The sequence below is a fragment of the Xyrauchen texanus genome, chromosome 11, assembly GCF_025860055.1.
Source record: "Xyrauchen texanus isolate HMW12.3.18 chromosome 11, RBS_HiC_50CHRs, whole genome shotgun sequence".
Taxonomy (NCBI): Eukaryota; Metazoa; Chordata; class Actinopteri; order Cypriniformes; family Catostomidae; genus Xyrauchen; species Xyrauchen texanus.
The window spans coordinates 4,773,478-4,801,087 of NC_068286.1; the positions used below are offsets into that span (position 1 = coordinate 4,773,478).

The following is a 27,610-nucleotide window of genomic DNA, read 5'->3' on the forward strand; positions in this document are numbered from 1 at the left end:
CAAGCCTATGATATCACACTGGTCTACAAGAAGGGTAAGCACATGTACCTAGCCGACACCCTATCACGAGCTCCAAACAAAGCTGTCTCACAATGCCCAGCTACCAATAACACATTTGAGGTGATGTCGGTCAGCTACATCTCAACTAACCGACTAGAGGAGCTCCGGACCCACACAGCACAGGATCAGGTGCTACAAATTCTTAGCAAAACCATTCAACACGGATGGCCTGACAAAGAACGCAGCGTTCACCCATCCATACGTTCATTCTTCCCTTACAGAGATGAGCTGGTTGTGGAAGATGGAATAGTTATTAAGGGCCACAAAACAGTTATTCCCCACTCACTGCACCGGGAATATATCAATATTGTACATAGAGGTCACCCAGGCTTAGAGTCAACCAGACGCAGGGCCAGGAGCACTGTTTTTTGGCCGTCAATGAACAAAGACATTGCAGAAGAATTGCTATCATGCTCCGTCTGCAACAGCACCAGACCACACCAGCAGAAGGAACCTCTACAGCCACATTCAGTTCCAGCTTTGCCATGGTCTACAGTGGCTACTGATATGTTTGAGTGGCACGGACAACAGTACCAGGTGCTGGTAGACTCGTACTCAGGGTGGTATGAAATCGACCTTCTCCGTGACACAACTTCAGCAGCTGTGATCATAAAGCTGAAAAGGCATTTTTCTGTCCACGGAACACCCCACACCCTAATCAGTGATAATGCGAGGCAATACACAAGCCAGCGTTTCGAGGATTTCGCTGAGCAGTGGGATTTCATTCATGTTACCAGCAGCCCGGCATATCCACAGTCAAACGGACTGGCAGAAAGAGCAGTCCGTAGTGCCAAACAACTGATGGAAAAATCTCACAGAGATGGGACTGATGTGTATCTAAATCTGCTGAACATCAGGAACATTCCCCGTGACCAAGCATTGGGCTCACCTGCAGAACGTCTGATGTCACGGCAGACACGCTCAACTCTTCCTGTCAGCACCAGACTGCTGGAGCCAGCCCCGAAGAACACAAAGCGGGTCACTGCCCAACTAAAAAATAAAAGACTCATTCAAAAGCTGATACTACGATGCATCAAGCCACCCACTACAGCCGCTTGCAGAGGGACAAGTTGTTAGGATGCAGACCATCAAGGGACACGACCACTTGGGCACTGTGAAGGAAGTGTGCAGGAACCACGTTCCTACATCATCGAGTCCGATGGAGGAACCTACAGAAGAAATCGTCGTCACATCCTTCCTGTTGCTGAGCCACCACCACGACAGATCAACTCTGAAGACTTTGATCGCCAGTATGCCGGTCCAGCTGCTCCAGACAGTTTCCCATCCACACCACATGCATCTCAAGAGACCCAGGTAACACCTCTGCCCACTAGCTGAGCAGCAGAGGCCTGCTGTTCAATCTCCAAAGAAGGTAACACCAGGTAACACACTGTATGTGACACGCTCAGGTCGTGGTCTGCAGGCCTAATCCAAAGTATGAACAATGAATATTTAGCTGTTATGGGCTGCGAGCCAAAGACATTGAAGAAAAAAAAGAGAGAAAAAAATAAGACTATTTCTGGTTGTAGTGCTTAGCATAAGCCTTATGTTTAAAAAAAATATAAAAAAAACAAACAACCTGCATTGAAATATTTTGTTCATTTGATATTGTGTTTAGCTACCACTTAATGCAATGGATTCACATACAATTGTTAAAATGTTTTGTATGTTAAAAGACAAGTGTTTCAATAGAAAATGGAATTGTTATAGTTTGTAAGTTAGTGTCTATTTTTAATATTCTGTTTGCCGTAGAAGACACTAACTAAAGAAAGGGGATGTAGATCATTCTGGTGAATGATAATGTTTGCTAATTGTATGGACACTACAAGACACTGTACTGGACGAAGTGCGCTTGCGCATTAGTTCTGCTGTCCAGCGTGCACATCCTCCCCCGCCAGGTTGATAATATAGTTTGTTGCATGTAGTTGCATAAGTTCATTATACTCGGGAAGCTTTCTGTAATAAATACATTCGACTGGATTCAAAGAACGGACTCATCACTCATTTCAACATATTTAATGCGGTTTACCGCTATACCGCGGTAATATCTTGCTTTTCAACCGCGGTTAGAAAAAAATCCATACCGCCCCAGCCCTAAGCACACATAGTTTCACTCACAAACGTGTGTTTTCAGATATCTCACTTCGCTCTGTGAGGATTATTTCAAGATCTTTGCACCATGTTACATTGTGTTTGGGCTCATTTTAATTGGGACTATTTGCTGTAAATAACGATATGCTATTTTCAATATTCCGGTTATGATTCATAAAGTAATAAGTGAAAACACTGTAATGATTACCCGTTAGTAACACACTGTACATTCATGTGTCTGAAACATTTTCTCTTATGGACGACTTCATGAAGCATAAACAGGAAATGGAAAATGACCCAAAACAGCGAAACACGGTTCATGGATGTAGATGTAGCTGCTGATATATTGTGCACCCCTAGTGTGGTCAAATTTATACACTTTTTGAAAATATTTGATATGTTTATTAACTTGCAGATGAAAATAAATAAACTGCCGGAAACCTCTTTGATTATTTTCCTCATTTCTGTGTTTCAGGTGTTGATGTTCAGCAGAATTGGGGAGTGAATTACAGCCCTTCATATGTTTGTGTATTAAGAGGCGCATCAGTGAAAATGTCCTGTACTATAAAACATCCTTCTGATAATGAGGTCAAAACAGTCTTCTGGACCAAAACTGCATTAGCATCTGTTGGAGAACCACCTGACCTGTGTTCAGACCCAGAATACAGAGGAAGAGTTCAGTGTTTGAGTGAAAATAAAGACACTTACAGCATCACTTTGAGTAATGTAACACAAGCTGATAAACACATCTACTACTGCAGATTTACATCAAACAGAGGAGATGGAAAATGGACAGGGATTCCTGGAGTTCAGCTCGACGTCACAGGTAGAAATAATCTACAAACACACCTACATGAACAGTGTTGGGGGAGTAACTAGTTGTAACGGTGTAATGTAATTTCATTACAAAATAAATGTAACTGTAATCTGTTACAGTTACTGAGAAAAATTTGTAATCTGTTACAGTTACTAATGAAAATGTTAACGATTACAAAGGGGGTTACATCTGAATATTCTCTGTAAAAAACTACGACATGTTGAATAATATTAATTTGTAATTTGCTTTATTCGTTTAAGATTAACAGTTTTTTCCGAGGCATTATTAGATGACTGTCATAGCTATGCAAAGATTTGATTTCAAAAACAGTATCAGTTATTAAACTATTTCTTGTTATGATTTTAAATCTGTATTTAACCTCAGAACGATCTCAAAGTAAAACGAGGTGCTAAAGTCTGATTTTGTGGTGGCTGTGCTTTAAAATTGATTTCATGAACATGATGGTCAAACAGAGAGTTGTTGTTGTGTTGCTGTCAGACCTCCAGGTGGAGACACAGCAGAGAGTGAATGAGGGAGATTCAGTCACTCTGACATGTAAAAGCACCTGCAGTCTGACTGAAGAAACAACATTCATCTGGTCCAGAAACACACAGACAGTCACTAAAGGAAGAGTTACAGTGAATCAGCTCCAGCTGCTGTCAGTCACACGTGATGATACAGGAGATTATAGATGTGCTGTGAGAGGAAAAGATCATCTGTCCTCTCCTGAAGTTTATCTTGATGTCACATGTGAGCACACACTGATCCATATTGATGAATGCATCAAGAATCTGAATTTAGAGACACTTTTATTTATCTTGAGTTTGCACCTTCAAAAGTCACTAAATGTTCAATTTATAAAAGAGTTTTACTGTGTAATAGTTCAGATAGAGATCTTCACTTTTCTGATCACAGCACTACAAATAAAATCATCTGTTGATGTCTAATAACACATTAGTATCAGTGACTGTTGTTTATTACAATAGAAAGTCATGAATAAAATAAATCTAATTCCTTCTAGATCCTCCAGAGAAAGTCTCAGTGTCCATGAGTGGATCTGGTGAAATAGTTTTGGGTGATTCAGTGACTCTGACCTGCAGCAGTGATTCAAACCCACCTGCTCACATCTACACCTGGTTTTAGGTGAATGAAAGTTCATCTGTTGGATCGGGACAGAGTTACAGCATCTCCAACTTTAATTCCAGTCACAGTGAACGGTTTTACTGTGAGGCTCAGAATGAACATGGATCTCAGAGATCAGCTGCTCTATCAGTCTCTGTTGCAGGTGTTTAGTTGAACTAGTTTCTCTCAGTTTACTTGCCATTTGTGTGAAGTGATCTTCATAAATATCTTGTTTTAGGGGTTCAGACTGATGCTCCCTATATAGTTTCTGGGATTGTGGCAGGATGTGGAGGATTATTCATCATCATCATCATCATCATCATTGTAGTGGTTGTAAAGTGAGTTAAGTTTGTCTAAACTCTTAAATTAGATCAATTAAATAAAGCATTTCATCTGTAGATTTTGATGCAGTTTCTCACTTGCTGATCGTTGTCTTTTTCTATGTTTGTACTGTATTTCACTATTTTAACTGATAAAAACATCTCGCTTTTCTAAGAACTGTGTAAGAACGATTATTTGCTGTTTTCTTTAGAAAGAAGAGGAAAGATGGTGGAGCTGAAAACATGAACCAAAAGCAGGCGAGTCAGAAAAACATATCTCCATCTACAACTGTAATAGGAAATAAATGACTTTAATGTTGCAAACAATGAATAAAACTCTGTATATGAATGATTACACAAGTCTTTCTCTATAGAAGAATGACTCGAGGGATGATACATACACATCTCTGAATACTGTGTCCAGATCATCTAATGATATTTACAACACACTCACAGTCAGTCGATCTCTCAAACTCTTATTTCAATCATTTTCACCTGAAACAAATATGAACAGTGTGTAATGTTCCTCTTTCTCTGTCAGACCGTTCACGCCAGTGCTCATGATGCCACGGCTCTTGATCTTCAGTCTAGATCTGCTGAATATGAGAACCTAGCAGAAACTTCAGCAAACAGACATTAAACTCTCTCTACAGTAAGATACGAACATATTGATGCTCTTCGGGAATTCACCATCATTATGAGAACATTAACATTATATGTAAAGTTGATTGAGTGTTATCAACACAATTCTCCATTATTAAAGCTCACAGTGAAAGAACTATGTTGAGTCCAGCATATGAAAATATATATATATTTAAAAATAAAACTGTGTGCATGTTTGCTTGGCTTTAATAGAGACGGTTCAGGCTTCTAAACCCTTTGCTAGATGAACATGTTACAAAATGAAGCATTTCTTTGCATAGATGTATGAAGTGTATTAGGTCATTACAGCTGTGATAGTCTTTCATGTGTGTCAGATTTCCCTCTCGAGGTGATAAGGGTTGTGATATCGGCCATATGGAATAAACATGTTTGTATATTGATTACACTGACTAATGGTGAGTTTGTGGAATGAATGAATATTCTGGCTGATCAGAATATCTGTGTTCAATATGTTTCATATTTAGTGACATTTTCATGTGATGTTCTTCAATGAGAGCTTCTTACTGGTCCAATCCTGAAATAAACCAGGAGTATAAAGTGTAGCTAGAGAGATGCAACTTGAATTGTATTTTAATGCTCTTTATAAACAAACAAAGCAGAAATCTTTAAGATGTTTCAGTATATTTAAACGCTGTCCATGTCATGATTCAGGTCTGTCTGTAGATGTCAGGAATCCTGTAGAGGTGTCGAGTGAAGCTGCTGTCCGAGGTGCTGATTATACACTGTACTACAGAAGATCAGAGTTTCCACACTTTATATAATCTGATCCGCTGTGACCTGCACTAGATAACACACAGCAGGAACTCTGAAATATACAAACTAAAGCTCTTTAAGTATTATATTCAACTAAAAAGAATATCAATCGTTTTTTCCAGGATCTTTCTTGATGTTCTGATGTTGTTGTTGTAGTTGAGTGCTTCTGTTGTCTCTCTGGAATGGGTTTTGACTTACTCAATATAATGTTGCATCTCTTTAGTTGGGACAGTGGTGTTGAGATGTGCTTGTGTAAGTTTGTGTGGATTACTTAATATGTTTAACTTGAACAGAGTTTGTGTCAGAATGAGGAAGTGAAACAGACAGCCATAAACTCACATTATATACAGCTCAGATCTTCCTGCAGTCACGATGAACATCTTTCCACGTGTTTTCTCTCTCGAATCTTTGACTTGAGTGAATTCTTCTGAGCTGAAGATTGTTATTTGATTTGAAATCTGGTGACATCAGAGGATGATGTAACTTTCTTTCTGAGTTCATCTTGTGTTGTTATGAGGGAGGAAACAAATATTCAGGAACTTAAATTGTGCTTCAAAGTGTATTTTAAGTGTGATCACAACTAACAGTTTGACAGTTTAACACGCCTGTCAAGTTCCTGTTTCCATCATTCCTCATTTGAACTCCTGCAACGAGACTCATCGCAGCACGGTAAGACATTTGTACATTATTTTATGAGGGTTTAAATCAGTCTGAAGAACTTTGAAGGAAAAGGGACCAGGGCCGTGCTCACCCCCTTTTCCACCCCTTAAATAAAGATGCAGAGAATGATTTACAAACTTTTACATTTCATATTGTTAATAATTAGTCTTAATGGTAATTCTAGAACTGTTCAGTCTGTTAAATCCTCTCATCAGTATCTGCTCCTGATGTTCAGAAGAATCTCCCTCTCTCTGATCTCCAGTCTCGTGATTGTGCCTCATCTTGAATGGAAGAAATCGACTTTTCATTTATTGCTTTATAGAATAATAGATTCATTTAATAAATATCGATTGATTGTGATGTCATTTGTAAATAACGTTTCATGTTAATCTCATGTCATTATTGTCTGTTTTATGATCGTAGAGGTTGCTATGGTGACGTTCATCAGAATATTTCTTCCTCTGATCTTACTGGTCATGACTGCGGGTGAGTGACGCTCTCAGTTCACAGTTCTAGAGTCAGAATACAGATGTGGTTAAACGCTTCCTTCAAGCCTCTGCAAATATAATGAGGAAATACTCGTTTATAAAATAACACAAGCTCTAAAAGTGGTAGAATTAATTCAGTTGAAATGGAAATGGGGAAACATATTTGCAAACACCCAACTTAAATAGTTTTCATTTTCTTTTAGTTTCATTATTTCTGTGTTTCAGGGGTCAATGAACAGTGGGGAGTGAATTACAGCCCTTCATATGTTTGTGTATTAAGAGGCGCATCAGTGAAAATGTCCTGTACTATAAAACATCCTTCTGATAATGAGGTCAAAACAGTCTTCTGGACCAAAACTGCATTTGTACCTGTTAGAGAACCACCTGACCTGTGTTCAGACCCAGAATACAGAGGAAGAGTTCAGTGTTTGAGTGAAAATAAAGACACTTACAGCATCACTTTGAGTAATGTAGCACAAGCTGATAAACACATCTACTACTGCAGATTTACATCAAACAGAGGAGATGGAAAATGGACAGGGATTCCTGGAGTTCAGCTCGACGTCACAGGTAGAAATAATCTACAAACACACCTACATGAACAGTGTTGGGGGAGTAACTAGTTACATGTAACGGTGTCATGTAATTTCATTACAAAATAAATGTAACTGTAATCTGTTACAGTTACTGAGAAAAATTTGTAATCTGTTACAGTTACTAATGAAAATGTTATCGATTACAAAGGGGGTTACATCTGAATATTCTCTGTAAAAAACTACGACATGTTGAATAATATTAATTTGTAATTTGCTTTATTCGCTTAAGATTAACAGTTTTTCCGAGGCATTATTAGATGACTGTCATAGATATGCAAAGATTTGATTTCAAAAACAGTATCAGTTATTAAACTATTTCTTGTTATGATTTTAAATCTGTATTTAACCTCAGAACGATCTCAAAGTAAAAAGAGGTGCTAAAGTCTGATTTTGTGGCGGCTGTGATTTAAAATTGATTTCATGAACATGATGGTCAAACAGAGAGTTGTTGTTGTGTTGCTGTCAGACCTCCAGGTGGAGACACAGCAGAGAGTGAATGAGAGAGATTCAGTCACTCTGACATGTAAAAGCACCTGCAGTCTGACTGAAGAAACAACATTCATCTGGTCCAGAAACACACAGACAGTCACTAAAGGAAGAGTTACAGTGAATCAGCTCCAGCTGCAGTCAGTCACACGTGATGATACAGGAGATTATAGATGTGCTGTGAGAGGAAAAGTACATCTGATCTCACCTGAAGTTTATCTACATGTAGGAAGTGAGTACATGATATGATATCAACATTAGTTTATATTTCACACCGTTCAATTAATTCTTCAATGAATGTGGAATAGAGATGCACTGATATGCAATTTCTGGGTTGATACTGATAATTCACAGCTCATTGTGACCGACACTGATAACTGATCTTTTTACTTTTTGCATTTTAAACTGGAGCTGCTCTCTAATGAACTAAAAGCTCAATTTAATTAGAAATAAAACAGGTGTTGTTTAAAAGCTTTGAATTTAGATCAACTCACAACTGCTGCTAAACAGATGTAATAATAAATAAAACCAAAATGACACGATGAACACAGAGTAACAAACATTAAACAACTAAACACACAATGTAAACAGTTTTCATGGTGTTTCAGCAGCTCTTACAGTTCTCATCTGTGACCGTTTCATAATATAAAACAATATTAACATTTATCTTAATTGAAAAACAAGTTTAACTCCTGTTATACATCAAGCACACATAGTTTCACTCACAAACGTGTGTTTTCAGATACAGTGAGGAAAATAAGTATTTGAACACCCTGCTATTTTGCAAGTTCTCCCACTTAGAAATCATGGAGGGGTCTGAAATTGTCATCGTAGGTGCATGTCCACTGTGAGAGACATAATCTAAAAAAAAAAATCCAGAAATCACAATGTATGATTTTTTAACTATTTATTTGTATGATACAGCTGCAAATAAGTATTTGAACACCTGTCTATCAGCTAGAATTCTGACCCTCAAAGACCTGTTAGTCTGCCTTTAAAATGTCCACCTCCACTCCATTTATTATCCTAAATTAGATGCACCTGTTTGAGGTCGTTAGCTGCATAAAGACACCTGTCCACACCATACAATCAGTAAGAATCCAACTACTAACATGGCCAAGACCAAAGAGCTGTCCAAAGACACTAGAGACAAAATTGTACACCTCCACAAGGCTGGAAAGGGCTACGGGAAATTGCCAAGCAGCTTGGTGAAAAAAGGTCCACTGTTGGAGCAATCATTAGAAAATGGAAGAAGCTAAACATGACTGTCAATCTCCCTTGGACTGGGGCTCCATGCAAGATCTCACCTCGTGGGGTCTCAATGATCCTAAGAAAGGTGAGAAATCAGCCCAGAACTACACGGGAGGAGCTGGTCAATGACCTGAAAAGAGCTGGGACCACCGTTTCCAGGGTTACTGTTGGTAATACACTAAGACGTCATGGTTTGAAATCATGCATGGCACGGAAGGTTCCCCTGCTTAAACCAGCACATGTCAAGGCCCGTCTTAAGTTTGCCAATGACCATTTGGATGATCCAGAGGAGCCATGGGAGAAAGTCATGTGGTCAGATGAGACCAAAATAGAACTTTTTGGTCATAATTCCACTAACCGTGTTTGGAGGAAGAAGAATGATGAGTACCATCCCAAGAACACCATCCCTACTGTGAAGCATGGGGGTGGTAGCATCATGCTTTGGGGGTGTTTTTCTGCACATGGGACAGGGCGACTGCACTGTATTAAGGAGAGGATGACCGGGGCCATGTATGGCGAGATTTTGGGGAACAACATCCTTCCCTCAGTTAGAGCATTGAAGATGGGTCGAGGCTGGGTCTTCCAACATGACAATGACCGAAGCAGACAGCCAGGATAACCAAGGAGTGGCTCTGTAAGAAGCATATCAAGGTTCTGGCGTGGCCTAGCCAGACTCCAGACCTAAACCCAATAGAGAATCTTTGGAAGGAGCTCAAACTCCGTGTTTCTCAGCTGACAGCCCAGAAACCTGACTGATCTAGAGAAGATCTGTGTGGAGGAGTGGGCCAAAATCCCTCCTGCAGTGTGTGCAAACCTGGTGAAAAACTACAGGAAACGTTTGACCTCTGTAATTGCAAACAAAGGCTACTGTACCAAATATTAACATTGATTTTCTCAGGTGTTCAAATACTTATTTGCAGCTGTATCATACAAATAAATAGTTAAAAAATCATACATTGTGATTTCTGGATTTGTTTTTTTAGATTATGTCTCTCACAGTGGACATGCACCTACGATGACAATTTCAGACCCCTCCATGATTTCTAAGTGGGAGAACTTGCAAAATAGCAGGGTGTTCAAATACTTATTTTCCTCACTGTATCTCACGTCGCTCTGTGAGGATTATTTCAAGATCTTTGCACCGTGTTACATTGTGTTTGGGCTCATTTTAATTGGGATCATCTGCTGTAAATAACGATACGCTATTTTCAATATTCGGGTTATGATTCATAAAGTAATAAGTGAAAACACTGTAATGATTACCCATAAGTAACACACTGTACATTCATGTGTCTGAAACATTTTCTCTTATGGACGACTTCATGAAGCATAAACAGGAAATGGAAAATGACCCAAAACAGCATAACACGGTTCATGGATGTAGATGTAGCTGCTGATATATTGTGCACCCCTAGTGTGGTCAAATTTATACACTTTTTGAAAATATTTGATATGTTTAATAACTTGCAGATGAAAATAAATAAACTGCCGGAAACCTCTTTGATTATTTTCCTCATTTCTGTGTTTCAGATGTTGATGTTCAGCAGAATTGGGGAGTGAATTACAACACGTCACGTGTTTGTGTATTAAGAGGCGCATCAGTGAAAATGTCCTGTACTATAAAACATCCTTCTGATCATGAGGTCAAAACAGTCTTCTGGACCAAAACTGCATTAGCATCTGTTGGAGAACCACCTGACCTGTGTTCAGACCCAGAATACAGAGGAAGAGTTCAGTGTTTGAGTGAAAATAAAGACACTTACAGCATCACTTTGAGTAATGTAACACAAGCTGATAAACACATCTACTACTGCAGATTTAAAACACACAAAGAAGATGGAAAATGGACAGGGATTCCTGGAGTTCAGCTCGACGTCACAGGTAGAAATAATCTACAAACACACCTACATGAACAGTGTTGGGGGAGTAACTAGTTGTAACGGTGTCATGTAATTTCATTACAAAATAAATGTAACTGTAATCTGTTACAGTTACTAATGAAAATGTTATCGATTACAAAGGGGGTTACATCTGAATATTCTCTGTAAAAAACTACGACATGTTGAATAATATTAATTTGTAATTTGCTTTATTCGTTTAAGATTAACAGTTTTTTCCGAGGCATTATTAGATGACTGTCATAGCTATGCAAAGTTTTGATTTCAAAAACAGTATCAGTTATTAAACTATTTCTTGTTATGATTTTAAATCTGTATTTAACCTCAGAACGATCTCAAAGTAAAACGAGGTGCTAAAGTCTGATTTTGTGGTGGCTGTGATTTAAAATTGATTTCATGAACATGATGGTCAAACAGAGAGTTGTTGTTGTGTTGCTGTCAGACCTCCAGGTGGAGACACAGCAGAGAGTGAAAGAGGGAGATTCAGTCACTCTGACATGTAAAAGCACCTGCAGTCTGACTGAAGAAACAACATTCATCTGGTCCAGAAACACACAGACAGTCAATAAAGGAACAGTTACAGTGAATCAGCTCCAGCTGCAGTCAGTCACACGTGATGATACAGGAGATTATAGATGTGCTGTGAGAGGAAAAGAACATCTGTCCTCTCCTGAAGTTTATCTTGATGTAACATGTGAGCACACACTGATCCATATTGATGAATGCATCAAGAATCTGAATTTAGAGACACTTTTATTTATCTTGAGTTTGCACCTTCAAAAGTCACTAAATGTTCAATTTAAAAAAGAGTTTTACTGTGTAATAGTTCAGATAGAGATCTTCACTTTTCTGATCACAGCACTACAAATAAAATCATCTGTTGATGTCTAATAACACATTAGTATCAGTGACTGTTGTTTATTACAATAGAAAGTCATGAATAAAATAAATCTAATTCCCTTCTAGATCCTCCAGAGAAAGTCTCAGTGTCCATGAGTGGATCTGGTGAAATAGTTTTGGGTGATTCAGTGACTCTGACCTGCAGCAGTGATTCAAACCCACCTGCTCACATCTACACCTGGTTTTAGGTGAATGAAAGTTCATCTGTTGGATCGGGACAGAGTTACAGCATCTCCAACTTTAATTCCAGTCACAGTGAACGGTTTTACTGTGAGGCTCAGAATGAACATGGATCTCAGAGATCAGCTGCTCTATCAGTCTCTGTTGCAGGTGTTTAGTTGAACTAGTTTCTCTCAGTTTACTTGCCATTTGTGTGAAGTGATCTTCATAAATATCTTGTTTTAGGGGTTCAGACTGATGCTCCCTATATAGTTTCTGGGATTGTGGCAGGATGTGGAGGATTATTCATCATCATCATCATCATCATCATTGTAGTGGTTGTAAAGTGAGTTAAGTTTGTCTAAACTCTTAAATTAGATCAATTAAATAAAGCATTTCATCTGTAGATTTTGATGCAGTTTCTCACTTGCTGATCGTTGTCTTTTTCTATGTTTGTACTGTATTTCACTATTTTAACTGATAAAAACATCTCGCTTTTCTAAGAACTGTGTAAGAACGATTATTTGCTGTTTTCTTTAGAAAGAAGAGGAAAGATGGTGGAGCTGAAAACATGAACCAAAAGCAGGCGAAGTCAGAAAAACATATCTCCATCTACAACTGTAATAGGAAATAAATGACTTTAATGTTGCAAACAATGAATAAAACTCTGTATATGAATGATTACACAAGTCTTTCTCTATAGAAGAATGACTCGAGGGATGATACATACACATCTCTGAATACTGTGTCCAGATCATCTAATGATATTTACAACACACTCACAGTCAGTCGATCTCTCAAACTCTTATTTCAATCATTTTCACCTGAAACAAATATGAACAGTGTGTAATGTTCCTCTTTCTCTGTCAGACCGTTCACGCCAGTGCTCATGATGACACGGCTCTTGATCTTCAGTCCAGATCTGCTGAATATGAGAACCTAGCAGAAACTTCAGCAAACAGACATTAAACTCTCTCTACAGTAAGATACTGAACATATTGATGCTCTTCGGGAATTCACCATCATTACGAGAACATTAACATTATATGTAAAGTTGATTGAGTGTTATCAACACAATTCTCCATTATTAAAGCTCACAGTGAAAGAACTATGTTGAGTCCAGCATATGAAAATATATATATTTTTAAAAATAAAACTGTGTGCATGTTTGCTTGGCTTTAATAGAGACGGTTCAGGCTTCTAAACCCTTTGCTAGATGAACATGTAACAAAATGAAGCATTTCTTTGCATAGATGTATGAAGTGTATTAGGTCATTACAGCTGTGATAGTCTTTCATGTGTGTCAGATTTCCCTCTCGAGGTGATAAGGGTTGTGATATCGGCCATATGGAATAAACATGTTTGTACATTGATTACACTGACTAATGCTGAGTTTGTGGAATGAATGAATATTCTGGCTGATCAGAATATCTGTGTTCAATATGTTTCATATTTAGTGACATTTTCATGTGATGTTCTTCAATGAGAGCTTCTTACTGGTCCAATCCTGAAATAAACCAGGAGTATAAAGTGTAGCTAGAGAGATGCAACTTGAATTGTATTTTAATGCTCTTTATAAACAAACAAAGCAGAAATCTTTAAGATGTTTCAGTATATTTAAACGCTGTCCATGTCATGATTCAGGTCTGTCTGTAGATGTCAGGAATCCTGTAGAGGTGTCGAGTGAAGCTGCTGTCCGAGGTGCTGATTATACACTGTACTACAGAAGATCAGAGTTTCCACACTTTATATAATCTGATCCGCTGTGACCTGCACTAGATAACACACAGCAGGAACTCTGAAATATACAAACTAAAGCTCTTTAAATATTATATTCAACTAAAAAGAATATCAATCGTTTTTTCCAGTATCTTTCTTGATGTTCTGATGTTGTTGTTGTAGTTGAGTGCTTCTGTTGTCTCTCTGGAATGGGTTTTGACTTACTCAATATAATGTTGCATCTCTTTAGTTGGGACAGTGGTGTTGAGATGTGCTTGTGTAAGTTTGTGTGGATTACTTAATATGTTTAACTTGAACAGAGTTTGTGTCAGAATGAGGAAGTGAAACAGACAGCCATAAACTCACATTATATACAGCTCAGATCTTCCTGCAGTCACGATGAACATCTTTCCACGTGTTTTCTCTCTCGAATCTTTGACTTGAGTGAATTCTTCTGAGCTGAAGATTGTTATTTGATTTGAAATCTGGTGACATCAGAGGATGATGTAACTTTCTTTCTGAGTTCATCTTGTGTTGTTGCGAGGGAGGAAACAAATATTCAGGAACTTAAATTGTGCTTCAAAGTGTATTTTAAGTGTGATCACAACTAACAGTTCGACAGTTTAACACGTCTGTCAAGTTCCTGTTTCCATCATTCCTCATTTGAACTCCTGCAACGAGACTCATCGCAGCACGGTAAGACATTTGTACATTATTTTATGAGGGTTTAAATCAGTCTGAAGAACTTTGAAGGAAAAGGGACCAGGGCCGTGCTCACCCCCCTTTTCCACCCCTTAAATAAAGATGCAGAGAATGATTTACAAACTTTTACATTTCATATTGTTAATAATTAGTCTTAATGGTAATTCTAGAACTGTTCAGTCTGTTAAATCCTCTCATCAGTATCTGCTCCTGATGTTCAGAAGAATCTCCCTCTCTCTCTGATCTCCAGTCTCGTGATTGTGCCTCATCTTGAATGGAAGAAATCGACTTTTCATTTATTGTTTTATAGAATAATAGATTCATTTAATAAATATCGATTGATTGTGATGTCATTTGTAAATAACGTTTCATGTTAATCTCATGTCATTATTGTCTGTTTTATGATCGTAGAGGTTGCTATGGTGACGTTCATCAGAATGTTTCTTCCTCTGATCTTACTGGTCATGACTGCGGGTGAGTGACGCTCTCAGTTCACAGTTCTAGAGTCAGAATACAGATGTGGTTAAACGCTTCCTTCAGGACTCTGCAAATATAATGAGGAAATACTCGTTTATAAAATAACACAAGCTCTAAAAGTGGTAGAATTAATTCAGTTGAAATGGAAATGGGGAAACATATTTGCAAACACCCAACTTAAATAGTTTTCATTTTCTTTTAGTTTCATTATTTCTGTGTTTCAGGTGTTGATGTTCAGCAGTATTTTGGAGTGAATTACAGCCCTTCATATGTTTGTGTATTAAGAGGCGCATCAGTGAAAATGTCCTGTACTATAAAACATCCTTCTGATCATGAGGTCAAAACAGTCTTCTGGACCAAAACTGCATTTGCATCTGTTGGAGAACCACCTGACCTGTGTTCAGACCCAGAATACAGAGGAAGAGTTCAGTGTTTGAGTGAAAATAAAGACACTTACAGCATCACTTTGAGTAATGTAACACAAGCTGATAAACACATCTACTACTGCAGATTTACATCAAACAGAGGAGATGGAAAATGGACAGGGATTCCTGGAGTTCAGCTCGACGTCACAGGTAGAAATAATCTACAAACACAGTTTTTATTTTATTATGTAGCTGCAGTGTGAGAAGCGTTTCATTTTTTATCTTTAAAGGAAAAGTTCACACAAAAATGACATTTCTCTCATCATTTATTTACGGTCATGCTGTTCCAAACCACTTTGACTTTCTTCTGTGGAACACAAACAACAAAGATAGTTTGAAGAATGTTTCAGCTGTTTTCTCTCCATAAAATCCAAGTCAATGGAGATGAAATCAGATGTTTACCATCAAACCTTCTGGTGACCACCGGACATTTAAAAACCTGTTAGTGCATTTTCAAAATAGGCCGATTGGGCATGAAAACCACAACACCAGCAACACTTTGTGTGGTTTGTATACAGCGCTCTGCACATGCGTCAAGCACAAGGAAGTGTGTGAAAGAGATTCTCTGGCAAGAAGACTGCAGATATCAAACATGAAACTGAATAAGTACTGAAATATTCAACCAAACCTATTTTATCACTTTAGAAGACTTGAACTTTACAACTCAATTGCACAGATGACTTTTAAGATGCTTTTTTGTCCTCTTTGTAGCTTGAAAGCTTTATTCTCCTTTGACTTGCATCATACACAAAAACACCTCATACATGCTTCAAAATATCTTCGTTTGGCTTCCGCAGAAGAAAGTAATTTGGGTTTAAGATGAAGTAAGAGTGATTAAATAATGAGAGAATGATCATTCTTGGCTGAACTATTCCTCTAATCTTTATGTATTACATGAACATGATGGTCAAACAGAGAGTTGTTGTTGTGTTGCTGTCAGACCTCCAGGTGGAGACACAGCAGAGAGTGAATGAGGGAGATTCAGTCACTCTGACATGTAAAAGCACCTGCAGTCTGACTGAAGAAACAACATTCATCTGGTCCAGAAACACACAGACAGTCACTAAAGGAAGAGTTACAGTGAATCAGCTCCAGCTGCAGTCAGTCACACGTGATGATACAGGAGATTATAGATGTGCTGTGAGAGGAAAAGATCATCTGTCCTCTCCTGAAGTTTATCTACAAGTAGGATGTGAGTACATGATATGATATCAACATTAGTTTATATTTCACACCGTTCAATTAATTCTTCAATGAATGTGGAATAGAGATGCACTGATATGCAATTTCTGGGCTGATACTGATAATTCACAGCTCATTGTGACCGACACTGATAACTGATCTTTTTACTTTTTGCATTTTAAACTGGAGCTGCTCTCTAATGAACTAAAAGCTCAATTTAATTGGAAATAAAACAGGTGTTGTTTAAAAGCTTTGAATTTAGATCAACTCACAACTACTGCTAAACAGATGTAATAATAAATAAAACCAAAATGACACGATGAACACAGAGTAACAAACATTAAACAACTAAACACACAATGTAAACACAACGTAAACTGTCTCTGTTTCCTTTAAAAAAAGCTTCACTAGGATGCTGCGTTGAAAAGCGCTTAGGGAACAATCCTAGCTGTGAATATGTTTGCAACACGTCAATGAACATTGACCGGAATTTATAGCCTCGGCTGGTGAGATCACTGGATGCACCTGTGGCCAGGCTATAAATAGATGCGTCACCCAGAGTGTCTTCAGATCCTCTTTTTGCAGAGCGATCCTGTGTGTGTGTGTCTCACAAGCCTGTCAAAACTTTCTTTCCTCTGCTAGAAGTTAGAATTTGGTTAGGCAGTGTGCAGTGAACCTTTTCTCCTTTCTCTGCTTTCCAGAAAATATTATATATATATTTATAGAAAAAGAGAATGACTGAAAGCCAGAGCAAACGATGCGTGTTCCCCTGTTCTCGCTCTATAGCCGAAGATCCGCTCAATACACGCATCAGTTTTGCTCTGTTTGTTTGGGGGAAGAGCGTGCAGCACTGCGATCTGCTTTCGGACAAAGTGCTTCGCGCTCACCTCGCTTGCTTCTGGGAGTCAGCACCCACGCTTAGTGGATTTGCTCACATGGATTTGGCTGAGGACCAAGAGACGGGTTTGTCTCTTTCTCTCGCTCTCTCCCCAAACCCAGCTGGTCCTTCCCATGATCTCGAAGCGCGTTTCAGTTCATGAGGGGGACCTCGAATCTCTACCCGCCTCCGAGCTTTCCGTTCGCGATAAAAAATCAGCGGAGGAATTGCTCGATGTGGTTACTCGTGCGGTGGTGTTATGAATACCCTGTCTTTTTTCACTGTTGCCCTTTTGTTTACCATTGTTGTCACTTTTGCACTTCTTAGTTTTCACTTTAGTCCCTTATGTAATTCCATAGTCCTTGTTAGCGTTCGTGTTCACTGTTCATTGTTTACACCTGCCCTTGTTAATTTGCCTTTGGTTTCTGTTAATCACCTTGTTATCTTGTTTGAGTTCTGTTCTTTCATTGGCCACCTATCCCATGTTTGTGTATTTATACCCCGTGTCTTTGTTCTGTCTTTGTCGATCGTTGTTTGATGTTAGCCTGATGTGTGCTTCTCTCCCTTGTTCCCTGTTTGTCTCTACCGTGGTTACCTTAACTAGTTTATGTTTCTTTTCCCCATCGTGGGTTGTTCTTTTGTTCATTTGGTGTTTTCTGATAAAATAAACTCAAACTGCGTTTGGATCCGCATCTCCTCGTCAGCCTCGTTATTCAAACGTTACAGAACGATCGACCACACAATGGATCCAGCAGTTTTTCGGGCTGAACTATGAACTGCTCAGCCTGAAGCAAGGGGACCGACCTATAGAAGACCACATCCACGACTTTCTGGTTCTGGCAAACGTTTCAGACTTCCCTAATTTCTCCCTTGTGGTCTTCTTCCGAGGCAACCTGAGTGGACGGGCTGAAGGAGCGGCTGCCACCGCCAACGCGTGACTGGGCGCTCAGCGCTCGCTGAGGAGACCCTACAGATCTCGCGGTTCTCCTCTAACAGTGGAGATCATCGAGGAGAACCCCGTAGCGCCTCGCAGTATTGACCCTCCATTCGCCCGTGGTTCGTCCTTTCACGCCTGTCAATGAGCCAGCCGCGGCCTCTTCGCTCTGCCCGAGGAGGAGGAGAAGACAGGCTTCCGCCTCCGGCCCACGCCTGCCCCGGTGAGCTGAGCCAGCGGCCACGCATGTCACAGTGAGCGAACCAGCGCCTCACGGCCTCTACCGTCAGCAAGCCTGAGCCCTCGTCAACCGCGGTCAGCGAGCCTGAGCCCTTGCCAGCCACGGTCAGCGAACCTGAAGCCACGCCGACCAGGAACAACATCCCAGCTTCGCCAGTCGCATCAGCCCGGAGGAAGAGGAGAAAGGGAGAGGTCTCTGCACTCCAGCCACCGCCTGCCACAGCCCCATGCTCTGAACCCCCCTTGGCTCTGCCCTCAGCGCCCAGCGAACCCAAGCCGGCGCTTACCACGGCAACCCAGCCAGTGCTTGTAGCCTCGGACGTCAGTGAGCCAGCGCCTGTAGCCTCAAACGTCAGTGAGCCAGCGCCTGTAGCCTCGACCGTCCCTGAGCCAGCGCCTGTAGCCTCGACCGTCCCTGAGCCAGCGCCTGCGGCCTCGACCGTCCCTGAGCCAGCGCCTGCGGCCTCGACCGTCCCTGAGCCAGCGCCTGCGGCCTCGACCGTCCCTGAGCCAGCGCCTGCGGCCTCGACTGTCCAAGAGCCAGCGCCAGTAGCCATGACCGTCCAAGAGCCAGCGCCAGTAGCCTCGATCGCCCAAGAGCCAGAGCCTGAAGCCATGACCGTCCAAGAGCCAGTGCCAGTAGCCATGACCGTCAAAGAGCCAGTGCCAGTAGCCGTGACCGTCCAAGAGCCAGTGCCAGTAACCATGACCGCCCAAGAGCCAGCGCCAGTGGTCGTGCCCATCCTAGAGCCAGCACCTCTCGAGTCTTCCAGGGCTCCTTCTCCCGAGCTTTCCAGAGCTCAGCCATCCGAGTTTCCCGAGCTTTCCAGAGCTCCGCCATCCGAGTTTCCCGAGCTTTCCAGAGCTCCGCCATCCGAGTTTCCCGAGCTTTCCAGAGCTCAGCCATCCGAAGTTTCGAGCTTTCCAGAGCTCCGCCATCCGAGTTTCCGAGCTTTCCAGAGCTCCGCCTTCCGAGTTTCGAGCTTTCCAGAGCTCCGCCTTCGAGTTTCGAGCTTTCCAGAGCTCCGCCTTCCGAGTTTCGAGCTTTCCAGAGCTCCGCCTCCCGAGCTTTCCAGAGCTCCGCCTCCCGAGCTTTCCAGAGCTCCGCCTCCCGAGCTTTACAGAGCTCCGCCTCTCAAGCCTCTCGAGCCTTCCAGGGCTGCGCCTCTCAAGCCTCTCGAGCCTACCAGGGGTCCGCCCCTCAAGCCTCTCGAGCCTCCTAGGGCTCCGCCTCTCAAGTCTCTCGAGTCATCCAGGGCTCCGTCTCTCAAGCCTCCCGAGCTTTCCAGAGCTCCGCTCTCCGAGCTTCCCAGAGCTCCGCCTCTCAAGCCCCTCGAGCCTTCCAGGGCTCCACCCCTCAAGTCTCTCGAGTCTTCCAGGACTCCGTCTCTCCAGCCTTCCAAGCTTTCCAGAGCTCTGCCCCCTGAGCTCCCCAGAACTCCGCCTCTCAAGCCTTCCAGGGCTCTGCCCCTCAAGTCTCTTGAGTCTGCCAGGGCTCCGCCTCTCGAGCCTGCCAGGGCTCCGCCCCTCAAGCCTCTCGAGCCTGCCAGGGCTCCACCCCTCAAGCCTCTCGAGCCTCCCAGGGCTCCACCCCTCGAACCTCTCGAGCCTTCCAGGGCTTCGCCTTCCAGGCCTCTCGAGCCACCCAGGGCTCCGCCTCTCGAGCCTTCCAGGGCTCCGTCCCCAGAGCCTCTTGAGTCTCCTACGGCTCCGCCCCCAGGGCCTCCTATGGCTCCGCCTCTCGATCCACTCAAGCCTTCGACGGCACAGCCCGCCGAGCCTCCCGAGCCTCCTACGGCTCCGCCGATCGAGCCACTCGAGCCTTCGACGGCTCCGCCCTCAGAGCCTCCCGAGCCTCCTATGGCTCCACCTCCCGAGCTTCCTCCGGCCCCGCCTCTCGAGCCACTCAAGCCTTCGATGGGTTCACCCTCAGAGCCTCCTACGTCCCTGCCCCCAGAGCCTCCAGAGTCTTCCTGGTCTCCGCTCCTAAAGCCTCCCACGGTGCCGCCTACCTCGGCTCCGCCTCCTGAGCCTCTTTCAGCTGCACCTCCTGAGCCCCCCTCAGCCCCGCCTTCAGAGCCTTCATCGCCCTCGCCTCCTTCGGCTCCGCCTCCTGAACCTCCTTCAATTCCACCTCTGAAGCCTCCATTGGCCCCGTCTTCAGAGCCATCTTCACCCTCGCCACCTTCGGCTCCACCTCCAGTGGCTCCGCCTTCTGAGCCTTCTACACCATCGCCTCCCTTGGCTCCGCCCAACACTGTTCCGCCTCCTGACCTGCCCAAGGCCTTACCGCCTGAGTCTGCCACGGCCCTGCCTAAACCTCCTTTGGCGCCGCCTCCCAAGTCTTCTACGGCTCCGCCTCCGAAGTCCTCCTTGGCTCCGCTTCACACGGCTCTGCCAGCCTCTGTCCGGTGGCCTCTTCCCAGACCTCCTGACTCAGTCCCAGTCCCGTGGCCTCTTCCCAGGCCCCCTGACCCAGTCCCTGTCCGGTGGCCTCCACCCAGGCCTCCTGACCCTGTTCCCGTCCCGAGGCCTCCCCTCAGGCCTCCTGACCCAGTCCCTGTCCAGTGGCCTCCTCCCAGGTCCCCCAAACCTGTCCTTGCCCTGTGGCCAGCTCCCAGGCCTCCTGCACCTACCCTTCCCCCGGTGGCCAGCTCCCAGACCATCGAAACCTGTCCCTGCCCGGTCGATACCACCCCGGTCTCCTAAACCTGTCCCTTTGTGCCCCCATGGACTGCTTAATTGTCCCTTGTGCCCCCCGTGGACTGTCTCATCTCCCTTTGTGCCCCCGTGGACTGTCTCATTTCCCCTCGTGGCCCCCCCGAACTTCCTGCCTGCCCTCTTGTTCTTGTGCCCCCCCTGGTCTGCCTGTCTGCCCCCGCTGCCATCATTTTGTTCTCTGTGGGTTTTTTGTCTTTTGTCTTTTAGGATCGTCTGGAAGCCGATCCTTTGAGGGGGGGGCTCTGTTATGAATACCCTGTCTTGTTTCACTGTTGCCCTTTTGTTTACCATTGTTGTCACTTTTGCACTTCTTAGTTTTCACTTTAGTCCCTTATGTAATTCCATAGTCCTTGTTAGCGTTCGTGTTCACTGTTCATTGTTTACACCTGCCCTTGTTAATTTGCCTTTGGTTTCTGTTAATCACCTTGTTATCTTGTTTGAGTTCTGTTCTTTCATTGGCCACCTATCCCATGTTTGTGTATTTATACCCCGTGTCTTTGTTCTGTCTTTGTCGATCGTTGTTTGATGTTAGCCTGATGTGTGCTTCTCTCCCTTGTTCCCTGTTTGTCTCTACCGTGGTTACCTTAACTAGTTTATGTTTCTTTTCCCCATCGTGGGTTGTTCTTTTGTTCATTTGGTGTTTTCTGATAAAATAAACTCAAACTGCGTTTGGATCCGCATCTCCTCGTCAGCCTCGTTATTCAAACGTTACAGGTGGCCAGACTCCAGTTGGACTGGAGACCCCCAAACCCTCCAAGTTAGGGGATAGATTTGTATCTAGTAATCTGGGGAAGTGAACGCCTCATCAGTCCCTTCCCTTCTTTGATAACCTCCATGAAGAGCTTTCTCGCTCATGGAGGAACCCCTATTCTTCCCGTGTTCACGTACACTCGACGTCATTATATTCGACCATCGTGGGTGCTGAGGCACGGGGATATTCAGTGATACCGCCGGTTGAAGAGACGCTTGCGGGCTATCTCTCACCGGGCTTGGCATCGTCACTCAAAAAGCCCTCTCTCCCCTCAAAGCCTTGTTGAACAACCTCCACTTTAGTTGGAAGGGCTTATCAAGCAGCAGGTCAGGCTGGTGCTGCTCTGCACACTATGGCTGTATTACAGGCATACCAGGCTGACCTGCTGGACGACCTGAGTGTGGGTGCCACGCAAGCTTTTTCTGAGCTTCGCCGAGCCACAGATCGTTCTCTCCACGCGACCAAGCAAACAGCCCATGCTATTGGCCGGTCTATGTCTGCCTTGGTCACTGCGGAGAGGCACCTTTGGCTCAACCTTTTGGGCATCAAGGACAAAGTTTTCCTCCTTGATGCCCTGGTTTCGCCCACTGGCCTATTCGGAGACGCCATGGCCAGGGTTATCTCCAGGTTCCAGGAGATGAAAAGCCACGAGGAAGCCTTCGGGCAGTTCCTCCCTCGCCACACTCAGGGGGCGGGTCCTTCGGCCCCCCAGACCCGCCTCGGTCCCGTTAAAAGGGAGGCTCAAAAGCAAAGCGTGGCGAGTCGTGCTCCTCCTCCCAGGGATTGGGGATAGTCTCGTTTCCCTCGGCAGCCCCTGAAGCAAGACCTCAGGACCATAATTTCTAAAAAGAGAAAACCCTGATGGTCTTGCGCCTAGATTTAGGGGTAGCTCCCCTCGGGACGGGGAGCGTGCTCCACTTCACCCCTCCCGGTACCCCCGCGAAGCCTCTCCATTCCCGCCGCCTCTTAGTGTTTCAGGTGGCAGAGGCTCCAATCAAGAGTTGGGTGTTTTTGCTGCTCACTGCATTTATTCAGGACGTGGAACACTCGACACCCCTCAACAGGAAGTGTTAAAATGTAATACCCATCTCAGAGATCCTGGCAGCGTAGAAACTTCTGCCAGATATATACTTTTTTGTGGGTCTTAAGGACAGTAGGAAAGGGTGACAGAATTTAATTAACTCGCCACCTTCCGTGTTTCAACGGCGTGGTTCTCACTACCGTAAACCGGATTTATTATGTCTACTGTGCAAAACAAAAAACACTCCCTGGTTAAAAGAGCCATAGAATGTGTTCCCCTTCCAGAGAGAGAATTAGGTTATTACACCAAGTACTTCCTGGTTCCCATGGAGGGTGAGGGGTGGTGTCTGGCTTAGATATTAAAGCTTGAACTGCCCAGTCTGGGTGTTCAAGTCCTAGATGCTGCCTATCAAGACAATCGTGTCTCAAGCCCAACATCTCGTTTGGCTGGTCACCATCGATCTTATGACGCACTTCTTTACTTCTTCATTTAGAAGTTCTGCCACAACACAGGAAGTTCCTGAGGTTCGCTTTCGGGGGCGAAATCTTTCAGTATCGGGTTATTCCATTCGGCCTAGCTCTTTCCGCATTCTGAATTACATAGTGGACTGGCTGATCTTACCGTAGCTCCAGGAACTGGCAGTTCAGCACAGGGATATCGTCTTAGCTCATCTGGTTTCTCTGGGGTTTAGGCTCAACGCCAAGAAAAGCATCCTCTCTCCCACTCAGAACACTGTCTATCGGAGCATCATATGGGGTTCAGTCACAATGCGGGCACAACTGTCTCTTGCTAGAATTGAGTCCATTCAGAACACCCTGAGCAAAGTCAGGCTAGGTCAAAGTTGCACTGTTATCAGTAACAATGATTTCTAGGTCTCAGGGCGACTGCGTCCGCGGTGATCCCTCTGGACCTTCTGCTCATGAGACCGCTTTTGTTGTGGCTCAGAGCCAGGGGATTTCTTCCAAGGGCCAAATCCCCTAGGCTAATAAGGGTTATGTGCCGCGGGCTTCGTTCCCTTTCTATGTGGTTCAGACCCTGGTTTTTACCTTGGGTCCCACTCTAGGTGCGTCTTGTTGTCGCAGGCTGCTAATGACAGACGCCTCCCTGACGGGCTGTGTAGCGGCTTTAAGTGGTCATCCAGCTTAAGGGGAATAGGAGGGTTGTCAGCTCAGATGTCACAGTCACTGTCTTGAGTTGATGGCTGTATTTCTGGCCCTGAAATACTTCCTCCTGAGGCTGCCATGTCTTGGTGCGGGTGGGCAATACAGCGGTAGCCTCTTACATAAAACATCAGGGAGATCCACGTTCTTGTCAGCTGTATTTCTGACGCATCGGATTCTCCTTGGGGTCCAGGGCAGCTCCTGTTACTCAGGGCAGCTTATATCCCTGGATGCCCGTATGTGGGAGCAGATTTACTGTCCAGGCAAAAAATACCGACGGGGGAGTGGAATCTCCACCCTGAGGTAGTGGAATAAATATGAGTGAGATTTTCAGGGCAGAAGAGAACCTCTCGACTTCTCCCTGAGTCACCCAACCCCCTTGGGTCTGGATGTAATTACACATACATGACCCGGAATGCGTCTGTATGCGTTTTTTTCCCCGGTCTCTCTGCTCCCGGAAGTCTTGGCCAGAGTTCGCCAGCAAGGGTCTTGCCTCCTATTGGTAGCGCCACGCTGGCCGAACAGGGTATGGTTCTCAAAACTAAATTCTCCCCTCGATGGCTCGCCTCGGGTGATTCCGAACAGGAAGGACCTTCTTTCTCAGGCACAGGGGACTGTATTTCATCCCCGGCCCGAATTGTGGAAACTTTTTCATGCTTTTTCACCAACTGAGATACACAGGGCTTTCTCCTGAGGTTATCAAGGACAGTTTAAGTGCTAGGGCTCCCTCCAGTTGGAACTGATCTGGGTAGATTTTACAGGGCAGAAGAGGACCTCTTCGCCCCTGTGAACAGCGCAATGTCTCCTCTACTTCACCAATGTGGTGGCGCATACATGGCACAAAAGGCGCCTGTATGCGTTTCCCTGTACTAAAGTTCATATTACAGAACCAGCTAACTGCCAGTTCACTTCAGTTCTGGCAGGCACATGCCCCTCCACTGCCAGGCTCTACCTGGCCTCCACTTCGGCTTGCCACGCCTCGGTGGATGGGGTAACCTTTAAGAGGCATCCTCTACTTGTGTGCTTCATTCGTGAGCCATGCGACTGAGGCCTCCTGTTAAGATTAGGACCTCTTCATAGGACCTGGTAAGTAGTCCTTGAGGGTCTGATTAAGCCCCTGTTAAACCTCTAGAGTCAGCGTTTGGCAGACTTCTGACTCTCAAGCTGGTTTATCTTAGGGCAATTATTTCTCTAAGGAGATTTGGGTACCTACAGGCTCTGTCTCTTTTGCCAGCCTGTTTAGAGTTTGCCCCAGGAAAGACCAAAGAATTTTTGCACCCTTACCCTGACTACCTGCCTAAGGTGCCTTTCGCGACCCAATGTCCGGTCACTCTCTAAGCCTTCTGCTCCCTGCCTTTTGTAACGCCATAGCAGTAAAGATTTTACAAGTTTTGTCCGGTTTGTACCCTTCAGACTTATGTCCACCGCATTGGCCAGTGGCGTAAAGTCAGGGCAGCAATTCTTCCCTTGGAAGCCGTAACCGGGTGGCAGTCACCTCCTGGCAGGCTATGTAACTTTGAGTGAGGGACGCTACTGGCCTGGCCTACTGAGGCGCGCGGTCAAGCTTCGCCAGTAGGTATTAAGGCTCACTCTACCAGAGGGCTCACCTCCTCTAAAGCCTTAGCTAGAGGTCTCCCTCTGCAGCAAGTGTGTGATGCTGCAGGTTATCCCCTCCCCACACATTCATAAAATTTTTATAGTTTGGAGGTTTTCGCCACTCCGGGCTCTTATGTCCTTGAGTCGACATCTCAAACTCATGTCTGAAGCCTCTCACGCTCTTGTGAACACACTACACAACCGTAAGGTGTCCAGACAGCCACAGTGCAGCGGTGTGGGTATTCTCGTTCCCTAAGCGCTTTTCAGCGCAGCATCCTAGTGAAGCTTTTTGTAAAGGGAACGTCTCGGGTTATGTATGTAACCCTTGTTCCCTGAAAAAAGCGGAACGAGATGCTGCGCTTCTTTGCCGCACTGGGATGTCCCAGGACTGCTCTTCAAAATGAAGTATCTGATGACACTCTGGTGACGCATCCATTTATAGCCTGGCTTCAGGTGCATCTAATGCTTTCATCAGCCGAGGCTATAAATTCCGGTCAATGTTCATTGACGTGTTACACACATATTCCACACAGTTTCACAACTAGGATTGTTCCCTAAGCACTTTTCAGGGCAGCATCTCGTTCCGCTTTTTTCAGGGAACACGTTTTCATTGTGTAACTTTTCAGCAGCTCTTACAGTGCTCATCTGTGACCGCTTCATAATATAAAACAATATTAACATTTATCTTAATTGAAAAACATCACACATGTCTGATAGTCAAGTTTCAACTCATAAAATACATAAAGCACACATAGTTTCACCCACAAACGTGTGTTCCCTTTTCAGAAAGCTACACTTCTGATGCTGCGCTGAAAAGCGCTTTGGGTGTGACCAGCTGTGAATATGTGTGCAACACGTCAATGAACATTGACCGTAATTTATAGCCTCTGCCGATGTAATCATTGGATGCACCTGCGGCAGGGCTATAAATAGATGCGTCACAGGCGTGTCGTCAGATCTTTTGTCTTCAGATCACTCTGTGTTTGTGTGTTTCACGAGCCTGTCAGAACTTTCTTTCCTCTGTTAGGAGTTAGAATTTGTTAGGCAGTGCGCAGAAAACCTTTTCTCTTCTTTCTCTTCTTTCAAAAAAAAATTTGAGAATGACTGAAAATCAGAGCAAACGATGCGCATTCCCTTGTTTACGCTCTATGGCTGAGTGGGACACGCATCAGTTTTGCTTTGTTTCTTTGGGATCGCATTGCGATCTTCTCTCTGTCGAAATGCTTCACGCTCGCCTTGCTTACTTCCGAGAGTCGGTGCCCACACTTCATTTATGGGGCTCTCGTATGGATCTGGCTGAGGAGCGAGAGACGGGTCCGTCCCTTTCGCTCGCTCTCCTCCAGACCCTGCTTGTCCTTCCCGTGATCTTGAAGTGCGCTCCTACACTTGTGGGTTATCTCTCGCCGGGTTCGGCATCATCCCTAAAAAGTCCTTATCACCACTACCTCCATGCTAGTGGGGAAGGCTTATCAAGCAGCAGGTCAGGCTGTTGCTGCTCTGCACACTATGGCAGTGTTACAGGCATACCAGGCTGATCTGCT

The 27,610-nt window shown here is 44.0% G+C and overlaps 1 protein-coding gene across 1 annotated transcript in view; it reads left to right on the forward strand.

The window, feature by feature from the left end:
- The first annotated feature begins 1,138 nt into the window (after positions 1–1,138).
- The window catches only part of LOC127652045 (titin-like), a 51,136-nt gene continuing 24,664 nt past the window's right edge, over positions 1,139–27,610 (forward strand). Inside the window, 21 exon segments of the mRNA XM_052138102.1 lie at positions 1,139–1,310; positions 2,627–2,977; positions 3,467–3,718; positions 3,990–4,253; positions 4,329–4,428; positions 4,623–4,668; positions 4,785–4,865; positions 4,952–5,035; positions 6,414–6,495; positions 6,910–6,972; positions 7,200–7,544; positions 8,037–8,288; positions 10,838–11,188; positions 11,648–11,899; positions 12,172–12,435; positions 12,511–12,610; positions 12,805–12,884; positions 13,909–13,965; positions 15,097–15,159; positions 15,387–15,737; positions 16,528–16,779. Of these exon segments, the coding sequence (XP_051994062.1) occupies positions 1,139–1,310; positions 2,627–2,977; positions 3,467–3,718; positions 3,990–4,253; positions 4,329–4,428; positions 4,623–4,668; positions 4,785–4,865; positions 4,952–5,035; positions 6,414–6,495; positions 6,910–6,972; positions 7,200–7,544; positions 8,037–8,288; positions 10,838–11,188; positions 11,648–11,899; positions 12,172–12,435; positions 12,511–12,610; positions 12,805–12,884; positions 13,909–13,965; positions 15,097–15,159; positions 15,387–15,737; positions 16,528–16,779 (3,862 nt within the window).